The 25,883-nt window shown below is 56.3% G+C and overlaps 1 protein-coding gene across 6 annotated transcripts in view; it reads left to right on the top strand.

The window, feature by feature from the left end:
- MYT1 (myelin transcription factor 1) overlaps positions 1–25,883 on the top strand; it is a 56,936-nt gene that overhangs the window by 7,032 nt on the left and 24,021 nt on the right. For 5 of the 6 annotated variants that reach the window (XM_033094533.1, XM_033094535.1, XM_033094534.1 and 2 more), the window contains exons 2-9: positions 8,353–8,450; positions 15,612–15,666; positions 16,509–16,539; positions 20,829–20,891; positions 21,537–21,784; positions 22,759–23,529; positions 25,023–25,157; positions 25,662–25,752. In XM_033094533.1, coding sequence (XP_032950424.1) covers positions 15,612–15,666; positions 16,509–16,539; positions 20,829–20,891; positions 21,537–21,784; positions 22,759–23,529; positions 25,023–25,157; positions 25,662–25,752 — 1,394 coding nt within the window. In that variant the 5' untranslated portion in view covers positions 8,353–8,450. Of the gene's footprint in view, positions 1–1,558; positions 1,688–8,352; positions 8,451–15,611; positions 15,667–16,508; positions 16,540–20,828; positions 20,892–21,536; positions 21,785–22,758; positions 23,530–25,022; positions 25,158–25,661; positions 25,753–25,883 lie in introns of those variants that run through there. The other variant, XM_033094532.1, reaches the window with a different exon arrangement.

Below are 25,883 nucleotides of genomic sequence, written 5' to 3'. Positions count from 1 at the left end.
GGGGTACCCCGGCTTCTCCTAGCCTGGGTGGTTGCCTCTCCTACTTGTCTTCTGAGCTCTGAGCGTGAGCGCCCTGGGGCCTCACCAGCCCAATGCAGTTCCGGATTGGGGTCAAGGTGTTGAACCCCACTGGGGGGGACAGTTCTCTGTGGAACCCTGTGGGCATGTGGGTGGAGTGAGCAGAGCCTGCTGATGGTTTGCACCTTCCTGGGCACAGGAGGCCTGGCCCTGCGACTCTGAGGTAGAAGCTGCTGCCACTTCTGTGGCCCAACAGGGACCCTTGGCCTGGGGCTGAGTGTCTTCTCCCCCATCAGGCTGGGACCCTCCCTCCCCTGCTGGCAGACTCGGTGACAGGCCTCCTGGAGAGCCGTCCTGTGATTTGGTTTGGAAAGTCATTATTACTGCCAAGCAGTTTAGCTGTGGTTTTTACAGCGTTGAGGAAGGTTCAAAGAAATAATAATAATCATATAAGAAAGACTGCACAGTAACTGCCTGCAACATGCTATTTGCATTTTTAAGGAAACACTTCTTTGAGACAGCCTGGGTAGAAGGTCACTATTTGCATATAAATGGAAAAGAAAGTTGGAAGTTACATCTGTATTATTTTCTCAGCGGAGAGCTGCTGTTGGAGCCGTAAAGGACAGAGCTTGCATTTGGCTTTTATTGAAGAGAGAAAGTACCAGCCAGGCTGATTTAGGAACAAAATAATGAGAGAAATGTGCAAAGCTATAGAATTGTCAGTTCCCCCGGCCCCCACCTCTCTCTTTTCTCGTTTTCACCTAAACTCAGCAAAAGCAGGTCTGTCTTTGCTCCACTCAGCAAGTCTTCGTTTTACTCCTCACTGAATTCCAGATTTAAAAAAAAAAAGAAAAAGAAAAAGAGCAAAAACGTGCCTTCCTTTGCCCCTCGGCCCAGTTTGCGTTTCTTTCCAAAGCTGGTCCATGGGTGGGATGCCAGTGCTGCCCGAGACCCCTGAAACCCAGGAAGGCAAATCCCCACAGCCGCTGTATATTCCAGGGCAGAGTGGACAAAGGCGTGGAGGCCGGGCTGGAGGGCACCAGGTCTGGGAGCTCCTGGCCTGCAGGAGAATCTGGGCCTGCATGTGGGGTCTTGAGTATGCCCCACCTCCCCTGCAGTCCCTGCCCGGGACCTGCCATGTCCAGGGTACAGGTGCCACTTCCTTTTGGACTGTGGCCATCAGATTCTCCTGAGGGCAGCACTATGCAGGACATTCGCCCCCCAGGTGGAGCCACGTCCCAGAGGGAAGCCAAGGATAGCTGGCTAGCGCCGGCTATGGCCGACCCTGGGCTTCCAGGAACAGTCCTGGGACTGTGGAAGGTGAGGATCTGCAGCCAGAGGGGCCTGCGACCTCCACTGACCACCCTTGCCGAAATCGCACCGCCACGTCCCATTATATTTAAAAATATTTTTTGAAACAATCTCAAGCTTACAGAAATGTTTCAAATACAGGACAAAACTGTTTTTCCTGAACCACTTGCGGGTCCATTTGCCAAGGCTGCGCCCGAAATCCAGAACGCTTGTTTGGGTGTTTGCTCCAGAACCACCCTCACCAGCTCTGTCGTCTGGTCCTCGGCGGCGTTCGGTCTCGTCAAGTTGTGGCCTTCCGTTTTTGTAGAACCTCAGTTTGGATTCCTCGGCTGTCCCTGTGACAGGACCCAAGTGTGAGGTCAGTGGGTTGGATGGTGGCAGCCCGCAGCTCTGGCTGCAATGATATTCCCTTCGCCAGCAGTAAACACGCGGGGGAGACGCTGGGAAACCACCTTGTGTTTCATCAAACTGCCAGTTCATTCCTTGTTGCTGATATCTGTGAGGACATGATTTACTTAATCCAGGGGGTTATAGTCATGATTTTGATGCTCAGATTGTCCCTGCTGACCTGTGAAAGCCGCCAAAGCTGGCTCCGCGCCCTCTGACGCATCTCGCACTTCAAATGCTCCCTTGCTCTCCCCACAGCCACCCACTTGGGCTGCTCCTCTGTGGGGACCTGGTATTGGGTGTGCCCCCGCCTCTCAGGGAACGTGCTCACACACGTGCATAGGTACACCAACGTCTGTATTTATTTCTCAATTTCTATACTTTGAAACCTCGAGGTCACACTGAAACCTCTGATTCTAAAGCCCCCGTCAGCCATGTTCTAGATCTCTCCCTTTCTGTATGTGCGACTTCTTCCCCCAACAGTGAGAAACCTGGTACGTCCCCCTTGTATGTTTGCTTACTAGCTCCACCTCCTTTCCTCCACCCAGGTGCTGACAGCCCTGGCGGCCCCTCCTCTCCCGGCTGGGCCCACACCTACTCTCCATGGGCTGCCCTCACTTCACTCCAGGCCAGGCGTTCGTGGGGACACCTTCTCCCCCTGCTTGGGGTCTGGCACTAGGGTGACCCACTGGCCCGGACTGTGGGGTTCACAGGATGTGGGACAGGACAGACCCAGCTGGGGCACGCCCTGGGCACTGGGTGCTGGACTCTTGATCCATCGCAGCAGGCTGCCTCCTTCCCCGCACTGAGCCTAGTGCTACTCATTGATTCCCACTGCTGGCCAGGGACCATGTTTCCCCGAGAATGAGACCTCTCTGGACAGTCAGCTCTAATGAATCTGTTGGAGCAAAAAGTAATATAAGGCCTGGTATTATATTATATTATATTATATTATGTTATTATTAAAGACCCGGCCTTCTAGTAAAATAAGACCAGGTCTTATATTAATTTTTGTTCCAAGAGACGCATTACAGCTGATTGTCCGGCGAGGTCTTATTTTTGGGGAAACAGGGTGTCTGGACCCGGATTCTTTGGTCCCATTTTGTGTTCCTTGTTGATAATTCTCCCCGCCCCTCCCCTGACTTACTTTGTGCCCTGTGGGCGGGTTTGAATAGTCTCTCTGGAGTGTTTTTATTCTGTTTCCCTTGATTGACATTTTGTCCCATGTTGATTTTCAGCCATGTGGCTTTGGAGGTCTTGCTTCGCTGTTGAGAAACCTGATGCCATTGCAGTGACACCTTTCCTCTGCAACCTTTACCTGTGTAAACTTGTAGGACTCTCTTGCATTCCTGGTGTCTCAACTGTGAAGAGGGTCTTTTTTGCATTCACTGCGCTGGGCACATAATGGACCTTTAAATGTAAAAATACAACTTTCTTTATTTCTGGGAAATCACTTCTCACTGTTTATCCATACTTTTCCTCTTGTTTTCTTGGTTTTCTCTTTCCGGAACTCGGGAGTCAGATGTTAGCTCCTCCTGAGTTTTTTCCCCTTATTTCCTATCTCTCTGTTTTTCTGGTTCACTTTCTAGTGTATTTCTTTGACTCTATGCCCCAACTCTTCTATTATATTTTTAATTTCAGTTTTATGTTTTATTTCCCAGTCGGAGAAGAAAGATGTGAGGGTTTCAAGTCTTCCCAAATAACTCCCATGCCCACCTCCACGGCTCGCCACATCTGCTCTGTCACCTGTCACCAGTTCTGTCCTCATTCCTGCCCTCCACTGTCCAACAGCAGCCCTCCAGGGCTTCCCAAAGAGTCCCCAGACAAGACCTCACTGACCAGGCCCTGACCGCGGGGCTCACCCGGCACGGCAGGAGGCCGTTCACTCTTGTTGGGCAGCTCCTGTTGTCAGGAAATGACTGTTGGACGAGGGCACCCTCTGGACAGTTCTCCTGAAGCGACCCGGATGCCCTGAATGCCCCTCCTGTTGCAGGTCCCTCACCACCTGTGTTCCAGTTCCTGGGTGGCTGGCTCTGGCAGGAGCAGCCTCTGGGCTGAGCAGGACACTGCAGAGGCGTCTGACCTGCAGGCCTCTCCCCTCTTTCGAGCTGGATGTGGCCCCTGTTCCTCCCGGAACTGAGTGTCCGCAGCGATGCTATGTGGGGAGCACGCTGACACCCTCACACCTAGGTCACTTGTGTGTACCACTGACTTAAAAACAGCTTTATTGAAATATAATTTACCCATCAGAAGTACACATTTCAGTGGTCCCACATATTATAGAGCTGTGCGTCTGTCACCACAATCTAATTTCAAAGCACTTGCATCACCCCTCCGTCAGCCCCGCAGCCCCCCGGTGCACTTCCTGTCAATCTATTTGCTGTTCTAGACGGTCCATGAATATGGGACTGGTTTATCTGCCTCCTTTCACTGAGCGTGACGTTTCTAAGGTCCCCTTACATTGAATCGTGTAGGAGCGCTGTAATCCTTTTATTGCCAAAAACAGGTCAGTGTGTATTTTGTACCAAACTATCAGCCCATGCTGGACATTTAGGTTGTGCCCGTTTTGGCCGGTAGGAATAAAGCTGTGAGAAACAGTGTCTCGGGTGCAGTTGTTGGGTCATGTGGTCAGTCTGTTTCCTATGTGAGGCAATGCCAGACTGTTTTCCAGGGTAGGTGTACCATTTTGCTTTCCCATCAGCTGGGTGCGAGGGTTCCAGTGTCTCCACATTCTCTGCAACACTTGTTATTGTTTGTTTCTTTTAAAGAATTAGAGCCACTTCAGCACGTGTGTATTGTGGTTTGGATTTGCATTTCTCTGGTGACGAGATGTGCAGCATCTTTCATTGTGCCATGAATATGTGGTCTTTGCAGAAACGTCTATCCAGACCCCTATGCCCATGTTAAAAATGGGTTGTCTTGTTATGGGGCAATAAGAGTGCTTTGTGAGTCTCAACACCAGTCCCTTATCGGACACATGACTTGCAAATATTTTCTCCCGATGTATGGGTTGTGTTTTCCCCTTATTAATGGTGTTTGATGTATATAATTTTAAATTTTGATACGGTTCAATTTATCCATTGTTTCTTTTATTGCTTGTGCTTTTGGTGACATATCTAAGAAACCATCACCTAACTCAGGGTCAGGAAGATTTACTCCTATGTTTTCTAAGAGTCTTAACTCTCATATTTATTATTATGTTTTTAAATTTTCTTTTAGTTTTTTAATGAAGTCCACTTTTAGTTTTCTTTGGTTGTTTATGCTTTTGTGTCATATATATTGTTTTTCTTGATGAATATTGGGGAACAGTGAGTTTTTTCAGGACCCATCAGTCATTGTCCTTCGATCTAGCTGTGGAGGGCGCAGCTCAGCTGCAAGTCCAGTCGCCGTTTTCAATCTTTAGTTGCAGAAGGCGCAGCCCATCATCCCATGCGGGAATTGAACCAGCGACCTTGTTGCTGAGATGCGCTCTCACCAGCTGTGCCATCCAGCTACCCCACAGCTCTCACATTTAGATGTGAGATCCATTGTGTTAATTTTTGTGTGTGGTATGAGAGGGGTCCAACTTTGTTGTTTTGACTATTCTATGTTCCTTGAAATGTCATTTTAGAATCGATTTGTCATCTTTTGCAAACAAGACAAAACAGCTGGAGAGGCAGAAGTGGTCAGATTCCGGTGAGACTCACAGTGGCCTGACCTGAGACGATCCTGTGTCTGGGCTCCAGGTGGCTGAGACAGGGGAGGAAAGCTCGAGTCCTGTGAGAAGCAGACCTGTCGAGCAGGGACGTGAATCAAAAGAGGCATCTGTGGGATGGTGGGTGGCACAGAAGGAGCCTGGGCTCTGGGGAAGCAGGGAGCGAGTGTGCAGTGGGGAACACCCTTCAAGAATGCCTATTTTGGTGGAGGCCATTGGGAGTGGGGAGTGAGAGTAGGCACAAGCTTGGGTCCCTTAAGAAATATGGTTATGATGGCGGTGAGCTGAGAGGTTGTGGGGCTGGGTGGGCTCCACACAGATGGTGTTTTAAATGTGGATGCCTGCAGCTCGTCGGAGAGCCAAAAAGCCCCAGGAAGAGTCCAGTTGAGAGGAACGTGGGGAATGGCAGATGCCCCTGGGACTCTAGTCAGACGTAGGAAGGAGGGGGTATCAAGCCTGAATAGGAGAGGTTGGCTCAGCCAGGATGCAAGACCCCCTCCCTCCGTGGGGACAGAGGGGTGACAGGGAGGGCAGGGCTGAGGGGCTCTGGGTCTCAGCCTTGCTGGGCTGGTCCTGAGTCTGCAGTGCTGCCCAGAGGGAAGGCAGGCTCCTTAGCAGGGGTATAGCCTGGGCCTTCAGGAGACGCCCCTCCCTTGGACCCGCATTGCTTTTCAGAACTTGTCTGCATGCCAGAGTCTTGTAAAAGTGAGTTTTGGGCCTCTGAGGGGACAGGTGGGTCAGGGCCTGCACCCCCGTCTATACCACCTGCTCCCAAGCGGTTTTTTGCTGTTTGAGTCCATGAGCAGGGATTCAGATGAACTCGTGAGAGACCTAAGAGTCCAAAGAAAGGACTCTTCTTCAGGAAAATGTCCCCCTTACTTCAGAATGCTGTTATAAAAACGGCAGTGATATCCTCGCACACCCACTGTGCTCCGGAAGCTTAACGGACACTGTCCCCACCTTCTGTAAGTCTTCCCTTCCACTTCCTGCTGAAGAAAGTGGCAGGTGGGTCTGGGTGAGAGTGGCTCTGCCCCCCACCCCCCAGGCAGCATCCAGTGGCAGCGTGACTCCTGGAAGGGACATCTTGCTGGGACCCCCAGCCTGGGGAATCGGCACTTGTTTTGGTGTGTGGGGGCTTCATGTGCTTCCTCTGTGCAAGCTGGGTGTGGCCTTTTCCCCATCCAGGGGTGAAGCACTTGTGGTGACGTGGTGACGATAGTTTGCTGCCAGAAAGGTCCCAGGAAAAGGGAGGACTCACCTCCTGGTAGAGCCGGCCCGTGTCAATGAGGGTCTGGTCTTGCTTGAGGTCGTTCAGCACCCAGGGGCGTGAGCTCAGTTGCTGAGTACGTGGGGGCGGCAGGAGGGGTCTTTGAGGTGGTGATGAGCCTAAGGCCCAGCAGCGGTGGGGAGCCCAGGGCGGGGGGGGGGGGGTCCACAGGGGCGAGAGCCCTGTGAGCGCATCGTCACGCATTGCGCAGAACCAGAGGCCCCTCCGCTGGGCTTCCCTGGGAAGCAGGAAACACTGCGAAGAGAAACGGCTAAGGGGTCGCACAGGTGGGGGGGGGGCTCCAGGGCACTCTGCTGGGGGGGGAGATAGTCCTGCTGGTGGCACAGATCCCAGGATCTTAGGTACCTCCCTCCAGCTGTCACTTGACACATGTCATAGTTACATCACGTGGTTACATATGTCATTGTGACAAGAAAGCCACTTGAGCCTTGCAAACCAGCCCAGTGCACAGGTTTCTGTGGTGTCTTCTCTCCACGGAGGTACCTGTGAGAAGTTAACCCCATGTGCTTTGCAACCGGGGCTCTGCTGTCACCACTGTCACCATCCAGCAACACAGGTCTCACCTGTGCCTTCCAGTGACTCGTCCCCTGAGTCACCTTCCTCCATCCCACCTTGCAGCCTCGGCCTTTTGAGCTGTGACCCCCCAGTGCTACCCCCACATAGGTTTGGAAATTTGAATACCTGTGGGTGGGACTGGCCCCATTGAGAGCTGATGACTGGTGGGGACGGAAGCCAGAAGAGTCCAACAGCTCACAGCTCCCTCGTGCAGGGTCCTCACGGGTCCACCGTGCAGTGGGGGAGGCGCTCAGTAGGTACCAAACTGCTTCTTTGAAGACCTTGCATTTGGCGTCTCCTTGACAACCAGTCTGCTTCTCTGTGGTTGTGCCCTGGAGGTCACGGAAGGTCTTTAAGGGCTTGGAGGCAATTCCAGACAGGGGAGCTGTGGCTGTGGAGCCCCAGGGCTGCCTGGGGCAGGAGTGGTGGAATTCTAGAAACACAACCTTTGGGAATGCACATCCAAAAGGAGGGGAAGGAAGATAATGAGCATAAAACTGTGCCTGCTCTGGCCCTCAGCACAGTGCAAATCACTTCCAAGGAAAAGCGGAGAGCTGAGTGCGGGAATTTTCATTTCCTGTTTTTATTGTTGGTTACTTAATGACCTTCCTGCTAACGCTGCGGTGGTAGAAAGCTGGTTGTCATGGAAACGGGGAGTGCCGAGCAGGGAATAGGTACACAATGAATTTCTTTGTCGTGTCCAGCTGATGCCTTCAGCCTCTGTGTAGACATGTGAATTTATAAGAGGAACTGAATGTTAACCGGAGGCCTCGCCCTGCAGAGAGGCAGAGACCCAGAGAGGAAAGGTGCTGGGAGCCAGGGCAAAGGGCAGCAGAGTGCCGGACCTAACCGGCCTGTGCCAACCCTCCGAGGCGCGGCCAGAGGCACAGCTGCCAGAGCCCCTCTGCAGGGTGCTCTTTCCCAAAGGTCTCTAGGATCTCGTCCTTGAACTGCTAGGGGCCAGACCTGCTTTGCCTTTCTGTGGATTCCAGAAAAGGGGGGACTGCACACCGCCGTGTAAAAGAGTAACCCACGGCTCTCAGCCTCTGCCCTCCGGCTGTGTAGCTGGCACTCATTACGTTTCTTTTCTGACCCTCAGAAAATGAGTTCCGGGGTGAGCTGCTGAGTCAGAGGTGGACATACGGAGATAAGGCCAGCAGCTGCAGGACCTCGAGCCTCCTGGACGGACGCGACAAGGTGAGGAGCTCGGAGCGCAGCCACGCCCTGGGCCCAGGTCTGGGCAAAGGTCCTTGTCACTGCAGGCATGCAGCACAGAGCTGCCTTTTGGTCCAGCCAGGGTCAGTCTAGATTAGGCAAAGGACAGGAGGGCTAGGACCATCAGTGATCTGGTCATTTTTAAATTAAAGGGAGGAAAGCGAGTGAATGGAGTGAATCTGCAGTGTGACAGCGAAGTCTCACTTCTGTCAGGTCCCTGCTCTCAGGTCAGGTCACACCAGGCTCCTGACATGCCTCAGTCACTGTTGTCATTCTCCCCGCTGTGACCTGGGCAGGCTGCCAATCCCTACGGACTCGTGAGGCCTGATGACCTTGTTTATTTCGATCTCCCCAAGTGGAGGCACATGGTGCATGCCTGTCACTCACTGACGGTGGTGAGTCGGGCCCCCTCCCAGCGCTGCTCCCAAACCCAGGATATCACACGCGCTTACAGCCACGCCCAACACTCTGGGTGAAGCGGGTCCCCAGGGTCACGTGACCGTCAGAGATGGAAGTGGGAGTGACAACAGGTTGGTGGGCATCCCTTCTCAGGCCTCAGAATCTGCTCTTTCATTTTCCTGATATGCAGACGCTCACCGTGAAGGATTCAAACCATGACCCAGGGCATGGCCACCGGGATGTGACCGCCCAGGGTGCAGAGGGGAAGGGCGACAGAGTTTAGGCAGCAGCCTCATTGGAAGGTGCTTGTATCTTACTCTGGAAGCCCCACGTTTTTCTCTCTGATGTGGTGACTGGGATGTGCATTTTGCTGGGTCTGGGGAACAGATTGCTAAGCAGTGCCATCCATCCCCTTACTCCTGTGGGATTGGCAGTGTCCTGCCAGGCCTTTCTGGGACCTGAGGCACAGCAAAGGCCAGTGATACCAGTCCCATCTTTATGTAAATTTTTGGCATTTTGTTCATCATGGATTTTTTTTGCATTTATTTTGATGTTTTAAGGTATTGCATTAAACTCTTGTTTATTCTCGATCACTGAATTCTTGTTTCCCCCTTAAATTTGCACCTGGGTGAGTGACTCTCTTGCCTTAGCCCAGCCCAGCCCTGAGCATATAAACAGAGATCCTGAAACCAAAAAGTTTTGGTTGGACCCCAGTGGTGTTGTGGGTCCAGTTCCAGGGCAGCACAATAAGGCAAGTCTCACAATAGAGTCACATGAAATCTTTTCACAGTCAGGATGCACATGACATTTATCCACCGAGTTTGCTGTCTTATGTGGGTGAAGTCCACGACGCCCAAAACAGTTACAGCAATAACATCAAAGGTCACTGACGCACATCACCATGATAACTATAACAACAGTGAAAGAGTTTGAAATACTGCGAGCATGACACAGAGACACAAAGGGACCAAGTGCTGTAGGAAAAATGGCGCCGGAGGACTCACTGACACAAGGTCCACAGACCTTCCAGCTGTGAAAAGCGCAGTGTCTGACAGGCGCAATAAAAGGCGTGCCACACCCGATCCATGCCGGGCTCTGGGTGTTGCGTGTGTGCCGTTGCTGGAGCTGGATGCTGGCGGGCAGGAGTGGCTGTCTCCTGTGGCTCCTGCGCGATGAGCTCCGAGGGTGTAGGGACTGCCACGAACACGTCGGTGGCCACGCTCAGGTTTCCTGGCAGCGTCGCCCTCACAGGTGCCCCACTGGGGTGTCACGCTCCTTTAGTCTAGGCAGACAGGGGCTGAGGTGCTGTTCTGAGCAGAGAAGCTGAGGTGAAGAGTGGGTCAGACCAGGAGGGAGCGTGTGCCTGTTGAAGGGGTTGCTTCCCAGGACTGGGGCCGCTGGTGGCTTCTGACTGAGGAGGCCGAGAAGGCCGCAGCCCAGGAGTGCTGGCCTGGACAGCGGGTCCCTCACAGCAGCGGCAGAATGGCCTGCACGGCCTTGGGCAGAGTTCTGTGGGAGGTGTCTGTCCACAGGGTCAGCCTTGCATTCAGCACCAGGCGTGTGGACAGCTCAGAGGTGGTTCAGGAAGGGACTTTAGAAGAGATTAGCAGGGAGCGCTGGGTGTGTGTGTGTGTGTGTGTGTGTGTTTGGGGGTTGTGCTGGGTGTGTGTCTGTGTGGTGTTTACACTTAGGAGAACAGGACTAGGCATTGATGGTAAGTCCTTAAATCTCTTCTTGACCTTGAACAATGAAACACTTGGGACCAAATCACAAAATATTCACTGGATGACCAGAGAGATGCAATTGGAGGACAGGCTGACCGCAGGCCGCTTGGCCAGACCTGCTTCCTGCTGCCTTGGCCAGATGGTCCTGCTGAGGGAGGGAGGCAGCACCGGGCGTGACCTTCCTGGGCTATCTCACCTGATGTGGCCAGGTTCCTACCTCTGGGTAGGTAGAAATTCTGTTTATGTTGGAGTTTCGAGATGGCCCCACACATGGCTGCTGTATCAGGGTGTCATTATGTAGCTCTAATGTTTAATTTGGGGGTTGCATGAGCCATGCAACCCATGCAAGCATGATCCCGCGCTTGCAGATGTGAGGAGAACCCTTCCCAAGACACGAATTAAAGAATGCTCCGTGGGTGTCCTTTCTACAACCCAAGGAGGAGGCTGGCATATTCAGCTGCTGGTAGGTTGAGCAATGGGTGGGATGTCAGGAGAATTTCCAGACACACAGTGGGACGCCCCCAAAGTGGGGACAGAACTGTCATTGCAGGAACCATGCTGTGATGGTTGTCATGGGTGCGGGGGGGTGGGGAGTAGTGGGGTGGTATAGCCCTAGACACCAGGAAATGGGAAGCGGGGTGTTTGCTCTACATCCCTAAAGCAGAGGCTGCCAGTGGGGCTGACCCATTTCTGGTGTGCAGGGACAAGCTCAGAGGAAGGGAAGCGGGAAGCTCTGCAGGCAGCAGCTGGGCCTGGGGTGGGGGCTCCAAAGGTTTCCATGGCAACATTTGGTGGGTAAGGAAGCAAGGAACATAGTGAGTGCTGCCCGCAAGTCCCTCAGTGGAGCGTCTGCCAGTGTTTGGGACATGGCTGCACCCTAGTACATGCGGTGTGGCCATATCTGCACAGGTGAGAGGACAGAGCCAGCCCAGACTGGCTCCCTCCCCCTCTCTCCTCCCATCCCCTGGACAAAGGGGAGACTGGGCAGGTGCTGTTGGAGCTAAGAGGGCAGATGGCAGCCAGTTCCCTGCCACCTCTTGTTATGTCCCCATGTCAGTCTTTCCTTCTAGGCAGGGCTGTCTGTGGTCTCATGGGAACCCGCAGATGACCTCCTCTGTCCTCTCTGGGAGGAAAAGCACCTTCACTCTCCCACAGGGACTCTATAATGCATATAATCTTGTGGATTTAAAAAATTGTCCTAAGTCCATTCTAATTCTGCAGCGTTGCTCGCTGTTGGAACAAATTCTAAATAAATGAAACACTAACGTGTCTCCTCCTCCAGCTCAGGGCTCAGGGGCCTGGACCCCAGCCCAGCTGCAGGCTGTCAGAGATGTCTGTCCACCGCCCATCCTTACACAGTCTGCACTGAGCAGTGTTGGGGCCGTAGCACCTCACTTTCTGCAGGAGACACAGTGACCTTGGAACAGGAACAAACGAGCTTGTTTCAGATCCAGGTGGGCCGTGAGTGAAAGGAGCGGGTGCTGGCTACCCAAGCGTGCTCCTTGCTCCCAGGCTGAGGTGGCCCTCTCTAAATGTCCTCTGTTTTCACTCACCCGTGGAGCCTCCTCACCCCACCTGAGGCTCCCAAGTTGGGCTGTTCCCTGACATCCCCCTTCCCTGGACTGAGGGACCCTTGGGCACCGAGGATAGTGCCACTTGAGCCACGACATCCAGCAGGAGCCAGGGCTGCTGCACAGACTCTGTTCTTTGTCCAACCTTTAGCCACCTGTGCCGAAGAGGGAAGGCCTGGGCAGAACCAAGAAGAAAAGAGAGTGCAGGGAGGGGCACTCCTCCAGAGACCAGCACAAAGCCCCTCAACTTGGGCAGAAGGAGGGCAGCCCTGGCCTCTGGGAGTAAAAGTAAAGGTTGGTGCAAAGCCTATTGGGCGTGGTTGCACCCTCATGAGAAATGTCTGAGTGGACATTTTCAGATACCGAAGTCCACCCCCCCACACACTTTGTCCCTGGCTGTGTGTTGGGTTCTGAGTGTGTTTCTCACCACCACAGCCTGAGTCCAGGCAAATCTACAGGTTTTGAGGCTGCTGACCACTTTCGTTAGCTGTTTTGGTTCCTGAGTCTGTAAACGTCCCAGTCAGGGATCTCGGGTTTGGCAGTGGTGCTCTGCAGACGGGTCTGAAAAGAGGCTGGTCTTTGTAGCATGTTGTCGCGGGAACCGCTCATACTTAAAAAGAGCTCGTATGGTTGATCTTGACTTTACTAAGACACAGAAAGTGGAACGAAGCCTCTGGAGTGAGACCACCCTTATGTGATCTAATAAACCAAGTGCAGTGGAGGGTGGGGACACAACTGTCTCTGGTAGGAAGTGTGGCAGCACCGGATGTATTTGCGTTTGCGAATTATTCTCCACCCCGTGCTGAGGACGGGGCTACTGAATAGATGCTGTGAGGCAGCAGGGAGGGTGTGACACGCCTGTGGCAGGATGTGACAGGACCGGCGCAGACAGTGATCTGGAGGGAGCTCCAGGCCCTCAGTGAGAGGGGATTGAGGCGGCTGGGCTGTGGCAAGGCGGCTGTTTCACCCTCAAGGCGAGAAGCCACTCACTTATTTGTGGGCTGTCCAAAAATAGGGATTTCATTAGCTTGTGCTTGGAGCAAATGAAGGGCTTTTAAAAATAAATCAATGAAAACTTGGGAAGTGCCTCCTAGCCTTGGCACAGTGCGCTGGGGGGCTGCCCGGCTGCCCTGGACTCCCTCTGGGACATGGAGCCGGGATGTGCAGGGCAGGAGGGCGGCAGAGAACCCACCTCTGACGTGCTCCGTGTTCTCCGAGGAGAACAGTGTACAGGGGCGTGGTGGGTTTTATCCCAGCTCTGCCCAGAGCTTCGAGGCAGCCTGAGGGCTGGTTTCAAACTGCTCAGAAATCAGTTTCCTGCTTTGATGTTGACGTCCTAAGTTAACAGGCTCTTACAGAGTCACTCGTGATAAAGAGCTAACCTGTTTTTCCTCCGCAGTTTGGTGTCTTCCCTTTTAAAATCAGGGCCACGTGCACTGAAGAGGACGCCTCACTTACTGATCGTTTGGTGCCAGATAAATTGCCAGTGGGAGGTGCTCAGCTGCACAGCTGCAGCTGTCGGTCTCTTGGGGGAGGGCTCGCTGCTCACAAGCCCCGCCCACTGCAAGCCCTGCCCACCACCCAGCCTGCGCCTTCCCATTCTCAACTCTTTGAATCATTAATCTGCGGGGAATCCAAGTTGCCAAGGCAGGCCTTAACCTAGCAGAATCCTGGCAGCTTCCTTGGGAAACTGACATAAATAAGTAAATAAATAAAGCTATAGATTGCATTTCAGCTGGAAGCAGGCGCCCAGCAATCAGCCACAGCCCCTGCATGTGCGTCCTGCGCCTCGGTGTGCTGTGCAGAGGGCGCCGGCAGCCCCAGGAGGCAATAAGCCCCTCTGACAGCTGCTCCTCTCTTCACTTTAAATGGAGCCATCAGTCCAGGGGAACCACCGATTCCAACATCGAAACTGTAGCAATCATCTTCTGTGCTGTTGGAAGGTTGTAGCAAATGCACCCGTCATCCCCCCTGCGGAGACAGGCTGCAAAAATCACCCCAGGCCTTGGTTTTTCTCCCTGAACAGATCACAGATCTTAGCCCTGCCCACGGAGCAGTTTCGCTTTGCAAATTCTGTCTTACTAATTGTGGGAACTCCTTTTGCTTTCTTCCTGGGCAGTGCCTTACACACTGGCTGTCCCTCTGGCAGCCTCAGTGATGGCCTGGGATGGAAGGGCCTGCTCCCACCTCCCCTTGGCCACCGGGACAGGTGGTGAGCCCCTGTTCTCCTGGGGCCTCCTGGGGTGTAGGACCCAGGCAGCAGTTCTGCCAGCACAGGCCTCTATCCCTGGAGAGACGGAGCAGTCGGGGCTCCTGCCACCTGCATACACATAGTCCTCACCTGCCTGCTCAGCTGTGTCATGGGTGACACAGTTCAAGGATTCTGTGTGATGAGCTGTCGCCCCTGGGGCATCCCTTATTCCCAGGCTTCATCCTCTTTGGGGCTGTCCCTCAACTCCCTTGAAAGATAATGTGTCAGTGTCCCCCTCAGAAGTGGGTGAGGGGCAGGGAGTGTCGGTGGGGAGGGGTGACGGATGGGCTAGTGGGGCCTGGGCTGTGCGGGGTGACTCATCCCCCTCATCTGCTCCGGGGAGAAGTGACCGACCTGGGAGGGTGGCCTGGCCTGTGGGTCCAGATGACCATTGGGCTGCATTCTTGCCTTTGCCTGGCTCTCACCTGACATGCGTCCTGCCTCTGGAGCCGTGCTGTCCAGCACAGTGGCCACGGCACTGGCATGTGTGGCTGGTCACGCTCTGGTGTCACGCTGGTCACATCAAGGCTTCTAGGTTATCACAGAACAAAGTGATTCACAAAAAGTGTTCATAATTTTTTATATTAATTGTAGAAATGATGATGTTTTAGATAGATTGGGATAAGTAAGTTTAGTATTAGAGTCAAGTCTAGCTGTTTCTTTTTACGTTTTCAATGTGGCTGCTAGAAAATCGAAAGCGATCCTGTCAGTCCTGTGTCTTTGGGAACACACGCACTAGGTGCCCGTCTCACGTTGGGCATGGCCCTCAGCTCAGGCCACCTCTCCTTGGTCTCTCCCTCGGACAGTGCACGATAGAAACCGAAGCCGTCCCATCTGTGGGCAATTCGTGAGGTCTGTTTGGGCTCCAGCCACCTGCTTCTAACAGGGCTACCCTAGCATGTGACTCCCTCTCCGGGGCAGCTGGGCTCGGGGGCGCCGGCGTCCGCAGAGTCTGCGGTGACCACCTTTCCGGGGCCTTATCCCCTGGGCCCCATGGGCAGTGGGTGGAGCAAGAGGGGGCGCCCAGGGGTGGGCGGTTCTGCCCTGATGCCTGCTGCTCGAGTCCCAGGCCTCTCTTGCCCTGTGAGCCCGTTCCTCATCGTTCTCTGTCACTAGCAATGCTTGAGCTAGAAAGTGGCTGGAGGCCCCGGCAAAGCCCTCCGCGTTCCCGTTAACATGGCCCTTGTGTTGCTTACAGATGAGCTTAGAGACTGAGGACAAACGAGCTCGCACACGATCCAAGGCCCTCCGAGGTGAGTGCGCCCTCCCCGCCCGCCCGGTCAGTCCAGGCGTCTCATGCGGGTCCCAGGTGCCCGAGCTGTGGATGTTGCTTCCCCAGCAGTTCTCCTTAAGGGAGCAGAGCCCCCAGCCGCGTGTAGCCCTGGCCTGTTCCTCCTATGCTCGGCACCTGCCCAGCGGCCTTTGGCCCAGATGAACCTGCGTGGGGCAGAGATGAGGAGGCAGACACAGCTGTATGGAGTGGGGGAAGCAAAACTCAGTTAGACACCATCTGCCTACAAAGGAAAGGCTGCCAGCCTTTCGTCACCAGCCTCTTTGCCTCCCAGGATGTCAGCCTTGGTGCTGGTGGGGACCAGCAGGTTGTATGGGTTGAACTGCAGTGAAGTGGGGAGAAAGTGGCCTGTGCAAGGACCAAGGCCCATCCCCTTGGCCAGCTCTAGCTCCTGGACACCACAGGGCACACACCGGGGACCCCTGTGTCCCCATCACTGAGGGGCCAGTCGCTTGACCCATTTCCTCTCTTCATCTAGCCTTATGTGCTCAAATCCAACTTGTATGTGCAATTAGAGAGAGATGGCGTCCCAGCCCTGGAGGCCCAGAGAGCCTGGCTTAGGTGGGGCGTCCATCCCTCCCCAGGACCGCCAACCCCATATGGGGAGGGTCTGGCGTGAGCCCTGGTTTGGAGGAGGCCGCTTGCTCCACTAGACCATGGAGGCGTTGTAGGTGCCAGGAGGACATGGGGTTCAGATCTCGGTGCGGGGCCTCCACTGCTCCCTCCATCCATGTGAGCAGGGCGGTGTGGCTTTGCAGAGCTGACTCCCACGTGTGTGTCCCTGTTTCTCTTTCTCTCCCCCAGCACCTCCAGAGCCTGTAGGCGCTGACCTCAGGTAAGAAACACTTCCGCTAGCACCTGGCACTGTGTGTATCTGGCAACCTCAACGTCCTAAATGACCCACACTGGGCACTACGGATTGACCAACATCCGTGTCTCCCCTAGGCCCCTGCTTTCTGTAATGAGGCCACCTTTCTCCTTGTCACGTGCCTCTGCCCTCTCCCCCCTCTGTGCTGTCCCCACCATGCAGCCAGCCTCACGACAGGGACACAGATGTGTGCACACCTGCTCACCCCCAGGACCTGAGTGTCACCACGGTCCCCAGCCAGCAACAAGCTGCTGGATTAGTGGGCTTTCACAAATGCTGCTGTGCTGGCCGCTCCCAGCCTGACTCTTCCACTGACACGAACGCAGACGGGGGGGGGGGGGGGGGGGGGGGGGGGGTATGCTGGTGATTCTGCAGTGGCTGAGCCCTGTGACTTTCCGGGTTCCAGGCCACGTGTCACAAGGGCTGAGGTCCTGAGGAGGACCTCCCACAGCAGCGACTTGCTGGGTTGAAGTAGGAGGGGCCAGGCCCTCCCCCCAGAGGCGGACTCGTCCTGTCTGCTGGCTTCTATCCTGGGCGCCGCCAAAGCCTTTGCAGCTGTGGGAAGGCCAGAGGGAAAGCCACCCAAGGCCCATGTCGGGCTGTCCGAGCAGCACCCCACATGGCTCTGGAGTTCAGACTCTGTGGCCTGGGCTCTTCTGGGGTCTCCAGGGCCAGCCCCTGGTTCCATCATGCTCTGGCAGCTCTGATGAATGGTGTCAGGTAATCAGCAAAGAAATCTGGCCCCCAGGTGCCCTGTTTTCTGAGGAGGGGTAGTTCTGATGTGTTCTGGCTCAAAGCACGAGAGAAGGAGGGGAGGCAGTGCTTGCTGAGGGTCCCCAGTGCAGCACGTGGGCATGAGGTGCTCACTTAGTTTCATAACTAGCCCGCTAATCCAGGCCCAGACTTGAACTGCAACTGGCACAGCCTACCCGAGACTCCTCCCTGGAAGGAAGAAAAGGTTCTGCCCCCCACCCCCAGTATCAGCTCTGGTACCCCCACTCCCGGTGCCGAGACAGCGGACAGGTGGGCTGCGTCAGTGGGGGCTGTGCCCACATGCAGGGTCAGGTGACAGCCCAGAGCAGCTGTCCACATAGTCCATGGTGCCGGGGCCTTGGCTGCTTCTTAATTCTTAGGGGTAAAGATTCTCACGAAGCTCTGAACAAACCTGGCGCCCCAACTGTTGAATTTTTCACCAGATAGTCGTCAAATGGATGGCTTTTGCCAATCAGGAAAACGAGAGGACCTCAAAGTATCCTAGAGTCCCTCTAACCTGTGAGGCTGGGACTTGGAGATGGACGGGGGTGAGTGGGGGACCAGAGGCTCACACCCCGGGCATGTGGCCTCACAGCTCAGCCTTGATCTTGGGGACCCTTGTGGAAGCACTGCCTGGTGGTATTGTCCCACTGTGAAGTGGGGAAACTGAGGCAGAGAGGGTTAAAGTTTATCCAACTAGAAGAGCGAATCACATGTTCAAAGCCCAGGCCTAGGTCACGGGATGGGGGTGGGGTGAGGGGTGAGGGTGGACTGGCAGCCAGACCAGGTCAGCTCCCTGGAGAGAGGCGCCTCCGGGCTGTCCCCAGGTTGTGTGATTCTCAGAGCGGTGGGAGCGCAGGGCAGAGAGAGGCTTCCAGGAGGAGGTGCTTCTTCCCCTGGGCTATGTGATGTCCTGGGGACATGTCCCACTTGGGGCCATCCTGGGGACAGTGAGGGGGCGGGTCCTGGGCACTGACTCCAGGAAGCTCCATGCTTTGATAAGAGCAATTAATCCTGGCCACATGAAGTTAGGAAGAAGTTGGAAAGGTAAACGCAAAGCGCGAGGCATTCTCTTGTAACTGAAACATCAGAAGCAAAAATGACTCTGAAAACAGATTTCTTTGACATATTCTAAGAGAGGACCTGGCCAGTGTAAGTGAGGGGCTTACGTGAGCATCTGGATTGTGTCCACCTTCATTAATCTTATGGGCCAACCTCTGTACTTGGTGACAGTGAGACCCTTCTAATCTGTGTGGGGAAACTACGGACAGACCGTGGACACCTAATGTTCCAGCAACAGTGTCTTCATGTTTCTGAGTTAAGGCTTGGAGGAAAATGGAGCAGGAAATCACATTCCACGAAAGGCGCTCTTCCTGCCTGTGCTGTGAGCTGCATGCGGGGACCTGAGCTGTGGCCACTCGTGGCTCTGTCTCTGTGGCGGCCACCGTGGGTGCATTTCCACCATACGAAGGGCAGACCCTGCAAGCCAGGACTTCCCTTAAGGTGCACCCCGGGCTGTGGTTAGTTACGCCAGCGGACGAGACCCATGGGTGCCAGCACAGGGAGAGTGACCCACAGGGAATGCTGCTGTGGCTGGGGAGAGGGACATCATGATGTCACACAGCTCCCGTGGAGTCACCCGAGTTGCCAAGTGCTATGTGCCCGACTGACTTCATGGATGGAGGACTGACGCCCCATCGTCCCAAAGCCCTGCGGCCACCCCACCCCCGCCCATCCCATCCCAGCTCAAGCAGAGCTCCTGGGAGCCCCTGTGCTCTGGGCAGCGGCATGGCCGCTGTGACATGGTGAGCTGAGGACAGGAGAGGCTGGGATGGTGCGTCCCCCAGCTGGTGAGTTTAAGCATCTGAGAGGAAACAAACGCATCTGGGGTTCTTCCCTTCGCACCGCTGAAGAAGCGACAGACGCCTCCACCGCATGTTAGCCTGGCCCGTCTGCTGTCACACAACCTACTGGTTACATTTGGGTCCCTCACAGTGGTCACCAGGCCCTGCTCAGCGCTGCGTGCGGGCCCTCTGGGCACCTTCCTGCCCAGCGAGGCATCCCTGTTGAATGCTCCCTGGGCTGCCGTGTGGGGAGCAGGGACCCAGGGGCTTTCGTCTCCCAGAGTGGCCCTCACACATGGACTCACAGCTGTCCTGCCTCCCTCCAAGGCCGGCTGGAGGCCGGGAGGTGTGTCTTGGAGCAGGTGACATGATTGGGGGCAGTGCCAGTGCCCCACAGGCCTCCACAGCAGCTGTCACCTAATTGCCTGATTAACTTGGTGATTAATCGACTAATTGGGACCTCAGCTTCAAATCCCCACCAACAAGGAGCTTTTGTGAAAAGTCTCAGAGCTGCTTCTTGAGAGAGTGAAAGCAAGTGTGGGACGTGGACCGGTGCCACAGGCCGGGCACAGCGGCAGCCCTGCCTGTCTGGATAGGAGACCTGCGGCAGGGAGCCGCATGTCCTCCCTCTCTCCTTTCCTTCTTCTTTGTAAACACAGTGAAAGGCAGCACAGAGGCCAACCAGGAAGCCCCCACACAGAGGCTTCCGGGAGTGTCCCCATCAGACACCCCTGCCCCCAAAAGGCCACCGCTGAGCTGAGGGTGCTGCTTTGCCTCCATAGCCTGTTCTGTTCTCCCTGATGGGTCAGTTAAGTGTGGCCTGCACGGCCAGCTGGGCCCACAGCCTGCAGGCCCCGGAGCCACCCCCCACACAGATCCTGGCTGCCCTGGGAGCCATCCTGGGACGGGGGGCTGGGTGGCATGGCCATGGCCAGGAGTTTGCAGAGCCATCCACGGCTGGGTCTGCGGGAGAAGGACGGTGGTGAAGGGAGAGGGGCTCCTGGGGTCTCCCCCACTGCGGTCTCACTGGCAGCCGCTGGTTTCATCTCCCTCCATGGAGGTGGGACGCACACGAGGTCACTGGCTCTGGAGTGGGGTCTCTGTCAATGCGTTGCGCCCACCTCCCGCTGGGGACCTGTGGCTCTGGCCAGGTCTGCGTGTCACCGAGTTGCACCTTCCTGGCACTTGCCTCGTTTGCCAGGCGGAGGCACAGCTGGCAGGGCTTAGGGTCAGCAGTGGTACCCATGCGGAGTCCGGTGTTTTGCTTCTCCTTGGGCCAGCCAGAGGCAGTGGTTCTGGGGACCCCCGGAGGGGCCTGGGTCCCAGGCCCTGGCAGCCTGGTGGCTGTCTGCCTGCAGTGGGGACACTTATCTGGGGGAAAAGGGAGCTGTCCAGATGCTGATGTTGAGAGCTTTGTCTTAGACATACAGACCTTTAATTAAGCACACTCATAAAATTGTAATGAGCCGTTCATTTATTTAAATGGGGGAGTTATTTCATTAATTTTTAGCAAGCTGCACGCAGCTATTCTGAGGTGAATTGTTTGTAGACAGTTTTCTGCTCCCCAGGGTGTGGGTCTGGGGTGGGTCCTGATGTGAACCCTGTCCCCACCCGGGCGGAGCCCGTGCCCCGAGTGACCGTTCCTGCTTGTCCCCCCAGCTGTCCCACCCCAGGATGCACGGGCTCGGGACATGTCCGAGGCAAGTACTCCAGGCACCGAAGGTAAGGAGGCGCGTGGGCCCCACCAAGGTTCCCGGGAGTGAGTGTGGGCTGCTGGGCCACTGGAGCCCCTCTCCCGCTCTGGGCCCTTTGTAGATCTAGAACTTTCCGTGTCTGCCCATGGCTGCCAGGCGCAGGGTCATCCCACGTGACCCTGTTACCACAGGGACTTCACTGCTGAGGCCGAGTGGCCGTGGCGGGCGTCCTGGGAACGCCTGGAGCAGACCTGGTGCACAGTGGGGTGACGCAAGAGACCTGCCACCTGGTCGTCACTCTTGTCATCCCTGGGGGGGGGTCAGCCTGAGTCAGGTGCCCCCACTGCAGTGCCTGGTGCAGACTGGCTGGGCTGTCAAGGGCCTGGGGGTGGGGCTCTCCCCAGACCCACTTGCTGGGCCAGGCCCCACACTGGGGCCCCTCTGGTGCGGGGGCCCCTGAGGGGAAGTCTGAATGAAACAGGAAATGCCGTCAAAGCACGAGCAGCACCTGGTGACGTGGACAGTCCGTGTAGAACCTGAAAGATGTCAGCTTGCCAGGGGTCTGGCCTGCGAGCTGAGGGATGCAAGGGGACGTGAAGGGGAATGGGGAGGGCAGGAAGGGGACCCCAGGAGGTGTGACGGGGTGGCCCCGGCCTGGTCTCCTCCCTCTCAGTTTGCAGAGCTGCCCACTGGCCAAGAAGAGGAAGCTGGAGGGCGCCGCGGCCCAACGCCTGGTGTGCAAGCGGAAGTCACACCCCCTGAAGCTGGCTCTCGATGAGGGCTACAGCGTGGACAGCGATGGCAGTGAGGACGCCGAGGTGAAGGACGCCTCTGTTTCAGATGAATCGGAAGGAACTCTGGAGGAGGACGAGGCCGAGTTGTCAGGACAGGACGAGATTCATCGCCCTGCGGCAGCTGAAGGTGCTTTGTTGCTCTTTCCTCCCCAATAAAGGGCGCTTAGTGCTCCTGGTGAATCACAGCCTGTGAGCAGGGGGCCCACTCCCACCCAGAGAGCCCTTCCTGAAAACAAGTGACATCTTGTCCTGACACCGGCGGGGCTTCCTGGAGAGGGGCGGGCACAGCGAGTCTGGGGCCTGTGGGTGCGTGTGACACAGAAGGAGACGTGGGCGTGGGTTGTGTGTCAGCCTTTGGGAAGAGGCTCCTGGGCTGGGCGAGACCATGGAGCCACCCAGGAAGCCAGGCTGGGGGGGCACTGGGGGGGTCCCCTGCCTGCTCTTCATCCCCGTGGGGCCCTGCAACCCGTGTGAATGCTGGTGTGGAGGCCCGAGGTGCAAGCCTGCCAGCACCCCCAGTCTTCTGGTGTCTTTTTACCTTCCAGGGTCTGAGGTGCATTTTTTTTTTTTATTTTGGAGCCGTCCAGGGGGCCCTTCACACCTGCCTCCCTCCTGGGGCCTTGGTGCTGCCTGAAGCCTCCTGGGCTCTAGGTAGAAAGGTCCGGCTCACTTGCTTCTTCACACAGGGTCTGTCTGGGGCTCGGCTGACGGCAGGGCTGATGGCAGGGGTGGCTCCTGTGGCCTGAGTGCTTGTCGAAGACCCACGACATCTTAGTCATGGCGGATAAAAGTATTAAATTTGAGTGTTTACTGCTTTTCAATTGTGGAACAGTCTTTTAACATCTGATATATTCTTTGAGCCCCGTCACGTGGAATGCAGGTTTGCCCGACTCGAGGTGCATAATGGCTGTGAAATGCAGCAGCAGTGGCCCATCTGCCTCCTAAAATCAATGCCTGTGGCATCCACTTCGAGGCAGAGACACCTTTCTGGGGGTTTCAGTCCCCTCAGCTGTGGAGGGGTAGGGTCCAGGGGCCAGAGGCCTGGAGACCTGGCTGCCTTCTCACGTGCTCCTTCCATGTGGCACTTCTGATTTTGTGCAGGAAGAAGCCCCATCAAGTCTCATTTGGGACCCAACCCCGTCAACAGCGCCACAGGCCCCTGCAAGGGCGTCTACAGCAGCTACCAGGAAAGCATCGCGACTTCGCTCCTGAACTTGGGCCAAATCGCTGAAGAGACCCTGGTCAGGGAGGAAGCCAGACCGGGCCCTGGCGTGGTGAGTCTGGTTCAGGATGAAGCTGAAGAAGGGGCCACGAGCGACGAAGGGGACAAGGACGTCTTTATCCAGCCAGAGGACGCAGAGGAAGTCATCGAAGTCACCAGCGAGCGCTGCCAGGAGCTGTGTCCCCAGTCCCTGGAGGGTGTGACCAGTGGGGAGTCCAGCGAGCGGAAAGTCACCCTGGGTAATGTGGAGGAGGACGAGGAGGACGAGGAGGACGAAGAGGAGGAGGAGGACGAGGACGAGGACGAGGCCGGTCCCAACGTGATCTGCGAGGAGGACGCCCCCCGCGGCCCCGCCCAGAATGCCGCGGAGCCTGAGTACGCAGTCATCGTGGAGGTGTGCTCTGACGACGGCAAGGACGAAGACACGCGCTCCCAGAAGTCCACGGTCACAGACGCGTCTGAGATGTACGACATGATGACCCGCGGGAACCTGGGCCTCCTGGAGCAGGCCATTGCACTGAAGGCCGAGCAGGGCCACGCCGTCTGTGAGCCCGGCTGCCCGCCCACCGAGCAGGACCACCTGAGCCCTGGTGAGCCGGCCAAGGTGACGAGGTCCCTGGATGCCAGCAGGAAGGCCTGCTGCAGCAAAGGTAGGGCCGGGTGTTTGGCACCCCACCTGCCCGTCACCCAGGCATGGGGGAGAGGCCTGCGAGACAGCCTGAGGCCCCTTCCTGCTGGGGACAGACACAGGCCAGAGACGAAATAGCATCTGGCCACAGACTGGTCAGTGAATCCAAGGAAATTGGCTCACGACTCTCACGTAGGGTGAGCAGGGAACATGCACAGCTGAGGCACCCAGTGGGAGGTGGGTGGTGGAACGGTGAGCTAGGCCCGTGGCTCAGTCACAGCCTGGGGCACGGAGGGAATTGAGAGAGCTGTTGCTTAGGAGACCGCCTAGCTGATGGGGACACACACCCACATTTTCTGGGAATAGGGACTCACATGAGCCGAGCTTGGTGCAGATATTCAGGGACACAGCTGAGGGAGCACAGATGGGCCCATTTTAACCTGGAGGGCAGCTACTGAGGGGAGCCTCGTCAGGGTGGCATAGATTGGAGGGATGCTGTTTGGGGCTCATATTCAAACTAACACAGCCTCAGGCACAGGCCTTGCAGGGACCCCGGTGTTGGAGCATGTGTGGGATGTCAGCCTAGGGGTGGGCTTGGGGCTCACAGATCAGTGGGACACTGTTGGAGAGAGGCATGACGGGGACATGGGGACATAGACAGAGTGATAACCCCGGGCCAGGTGTTCGGGATTCCTACCTATGGGACAAATATTAGGGGACCCAGATGCAGCGTGTCCTGCCTTGAGGGATAAAGTCGAGGGCATGGCCCTCGGGGGCAGAGCATCGGGGCGATGCAGGGCCCGAGCTGGGAGCATATGGGCCCAGCACTGAGGTGCAGATATGGAGCGTGCCCGGACAGTGGCCCGGAGGCAGGTCAGGACACAGGCCTGGGGCAGGCCCTCCCCATGAGTGTGGCTGTGACTTCTGGGCTCTCCCAGAGGGGGCGGCTCCATCCAGGACGTTCTGAGGGTCATCAACTGTGCTCTGTGATCAGCGGCCTGACTGGTGTTCCCTCTGTCCCCACACTCACTGGTGACCGCTCTGGGCCAGACAAGGCCAGTAATGGATCTGCCCAGGCATTTCTCAGTCACGTGACTTTGGCAAGTTACTGAAGTTCTTTGTTCTCATTTTGTCTAATCCAAAGGATATGTCCTGGCAGGGACCTTGTCACGTGCCCTCACTTCTCTATACAGAGGCCAGACCTCGAGGCGTGGGGTTGTTGGAGGCATTCCCTCCTATGGAAGCCAGCAGGAGGGCAGACAGGGCACCAGGGACACGTGGGTGTTAAAACGCTGTACCTGCTGCTATTTGGGGCACTTTGGGCAGTCTCTCGGCAGACGACTGGTGTGGACCAGTTTCTCCAGGGTCACCTCATTGTCCAGCCCCTGGTCCTGCTTGGGCTCTTGGGCTGTCTGGCCACACTCCTTTCCGGACGGCAGAGTGAAGGACCAGGGGCTTGTCACGTGCTCCACGGCTTCCTGGCCACCCACTGACCTGTGCGTCTTGCGTGTTCAGATTCCTCGAGAGCTGAGAAACGGGAGATCAAGTGTCCGACCCCTGGCTGCGACGGCACTGGCCATGTGACTGGGCTGTACCCTCACCACCGCAGCCTGTCTGGCTGCCCCCACAAGGACAGGATCCCTCCGGAGAGTGAGTCGGTCTGCGTGGCTCGGGCAATCTCTGGTGTTTGGATGGTGTCCTCATGGAGGAGTGGCCACTCAGGGACCAGTGCCTTCGGACTCGCACTGTCCAGATGCCCAAACTGGAGCCCCACAAGACTGGGGACACAGAGTGAGCCGGTCATCCACCTTGAGATGGCAACTTGGGTCAGGGTCCCTGCCGCAGATGCAGGCGTGCAGGTGGGCACCCAGCCCGCCAGCTGGGGAGGGCTCGATGGAAAGCTGCCTCAGCTTCTCGGCTGCAGGCAGTGACTGTGGACATTAGGTGACAGGAGTGAGTCCCAGAACAGCCAGAGGTTATAAACCTAAGTTGGTTTCCACCCCAGGGAGGCAGGGGGCCATGGTGGGAGGGGTGCCTTGACTGGCAGAGGCTGGGATCTGGCACTGCCCTGTCCCCGTCTCACAAAACTGCAGCCTTCAGACGTGGCTCGCCCATACTGCTTGGCTGTGCTCACTGTCCCCTGTCCTCCTGCAGTCCTGGCCATGCATGAGAATGTGCTCAAGTGCCCCACCCCCGGCTGCACAGGCCAAGGTCACGTGAACAGCAACCGCAACACACACCGAAGGTACTTGGGCTGCTGGGCGTGGTGGGGGCTGGCGCTGGGGCCGGGGCATGGGCCTGCCGTGCCCTTTGTGGCTGGTGCAAGATCAGAGCTCCTGGACGTGTGGTCCCCTGATGGTGTTGCCACTTGTGCCC

Source organism: Rhinolophus ferrumequinum, chromosome 23, assembly GCF_004115265.2.
Source record: "Rhinolophus ferrumequinum isolate MPI-CBG mRhiFer1 chromosome 23, mRhiFer1_v1.p, whole genome shotgun sequence".
NCBI lineage: Eukaryota > Metazoa > Chordata > Mammalia > Chiroptera > Rhinolophidae > Rhinolophus > Rhinolophus ferrumequinum.
This window is presented reverse-complemented; position numbering and strand designations above follow the sequence as displayed.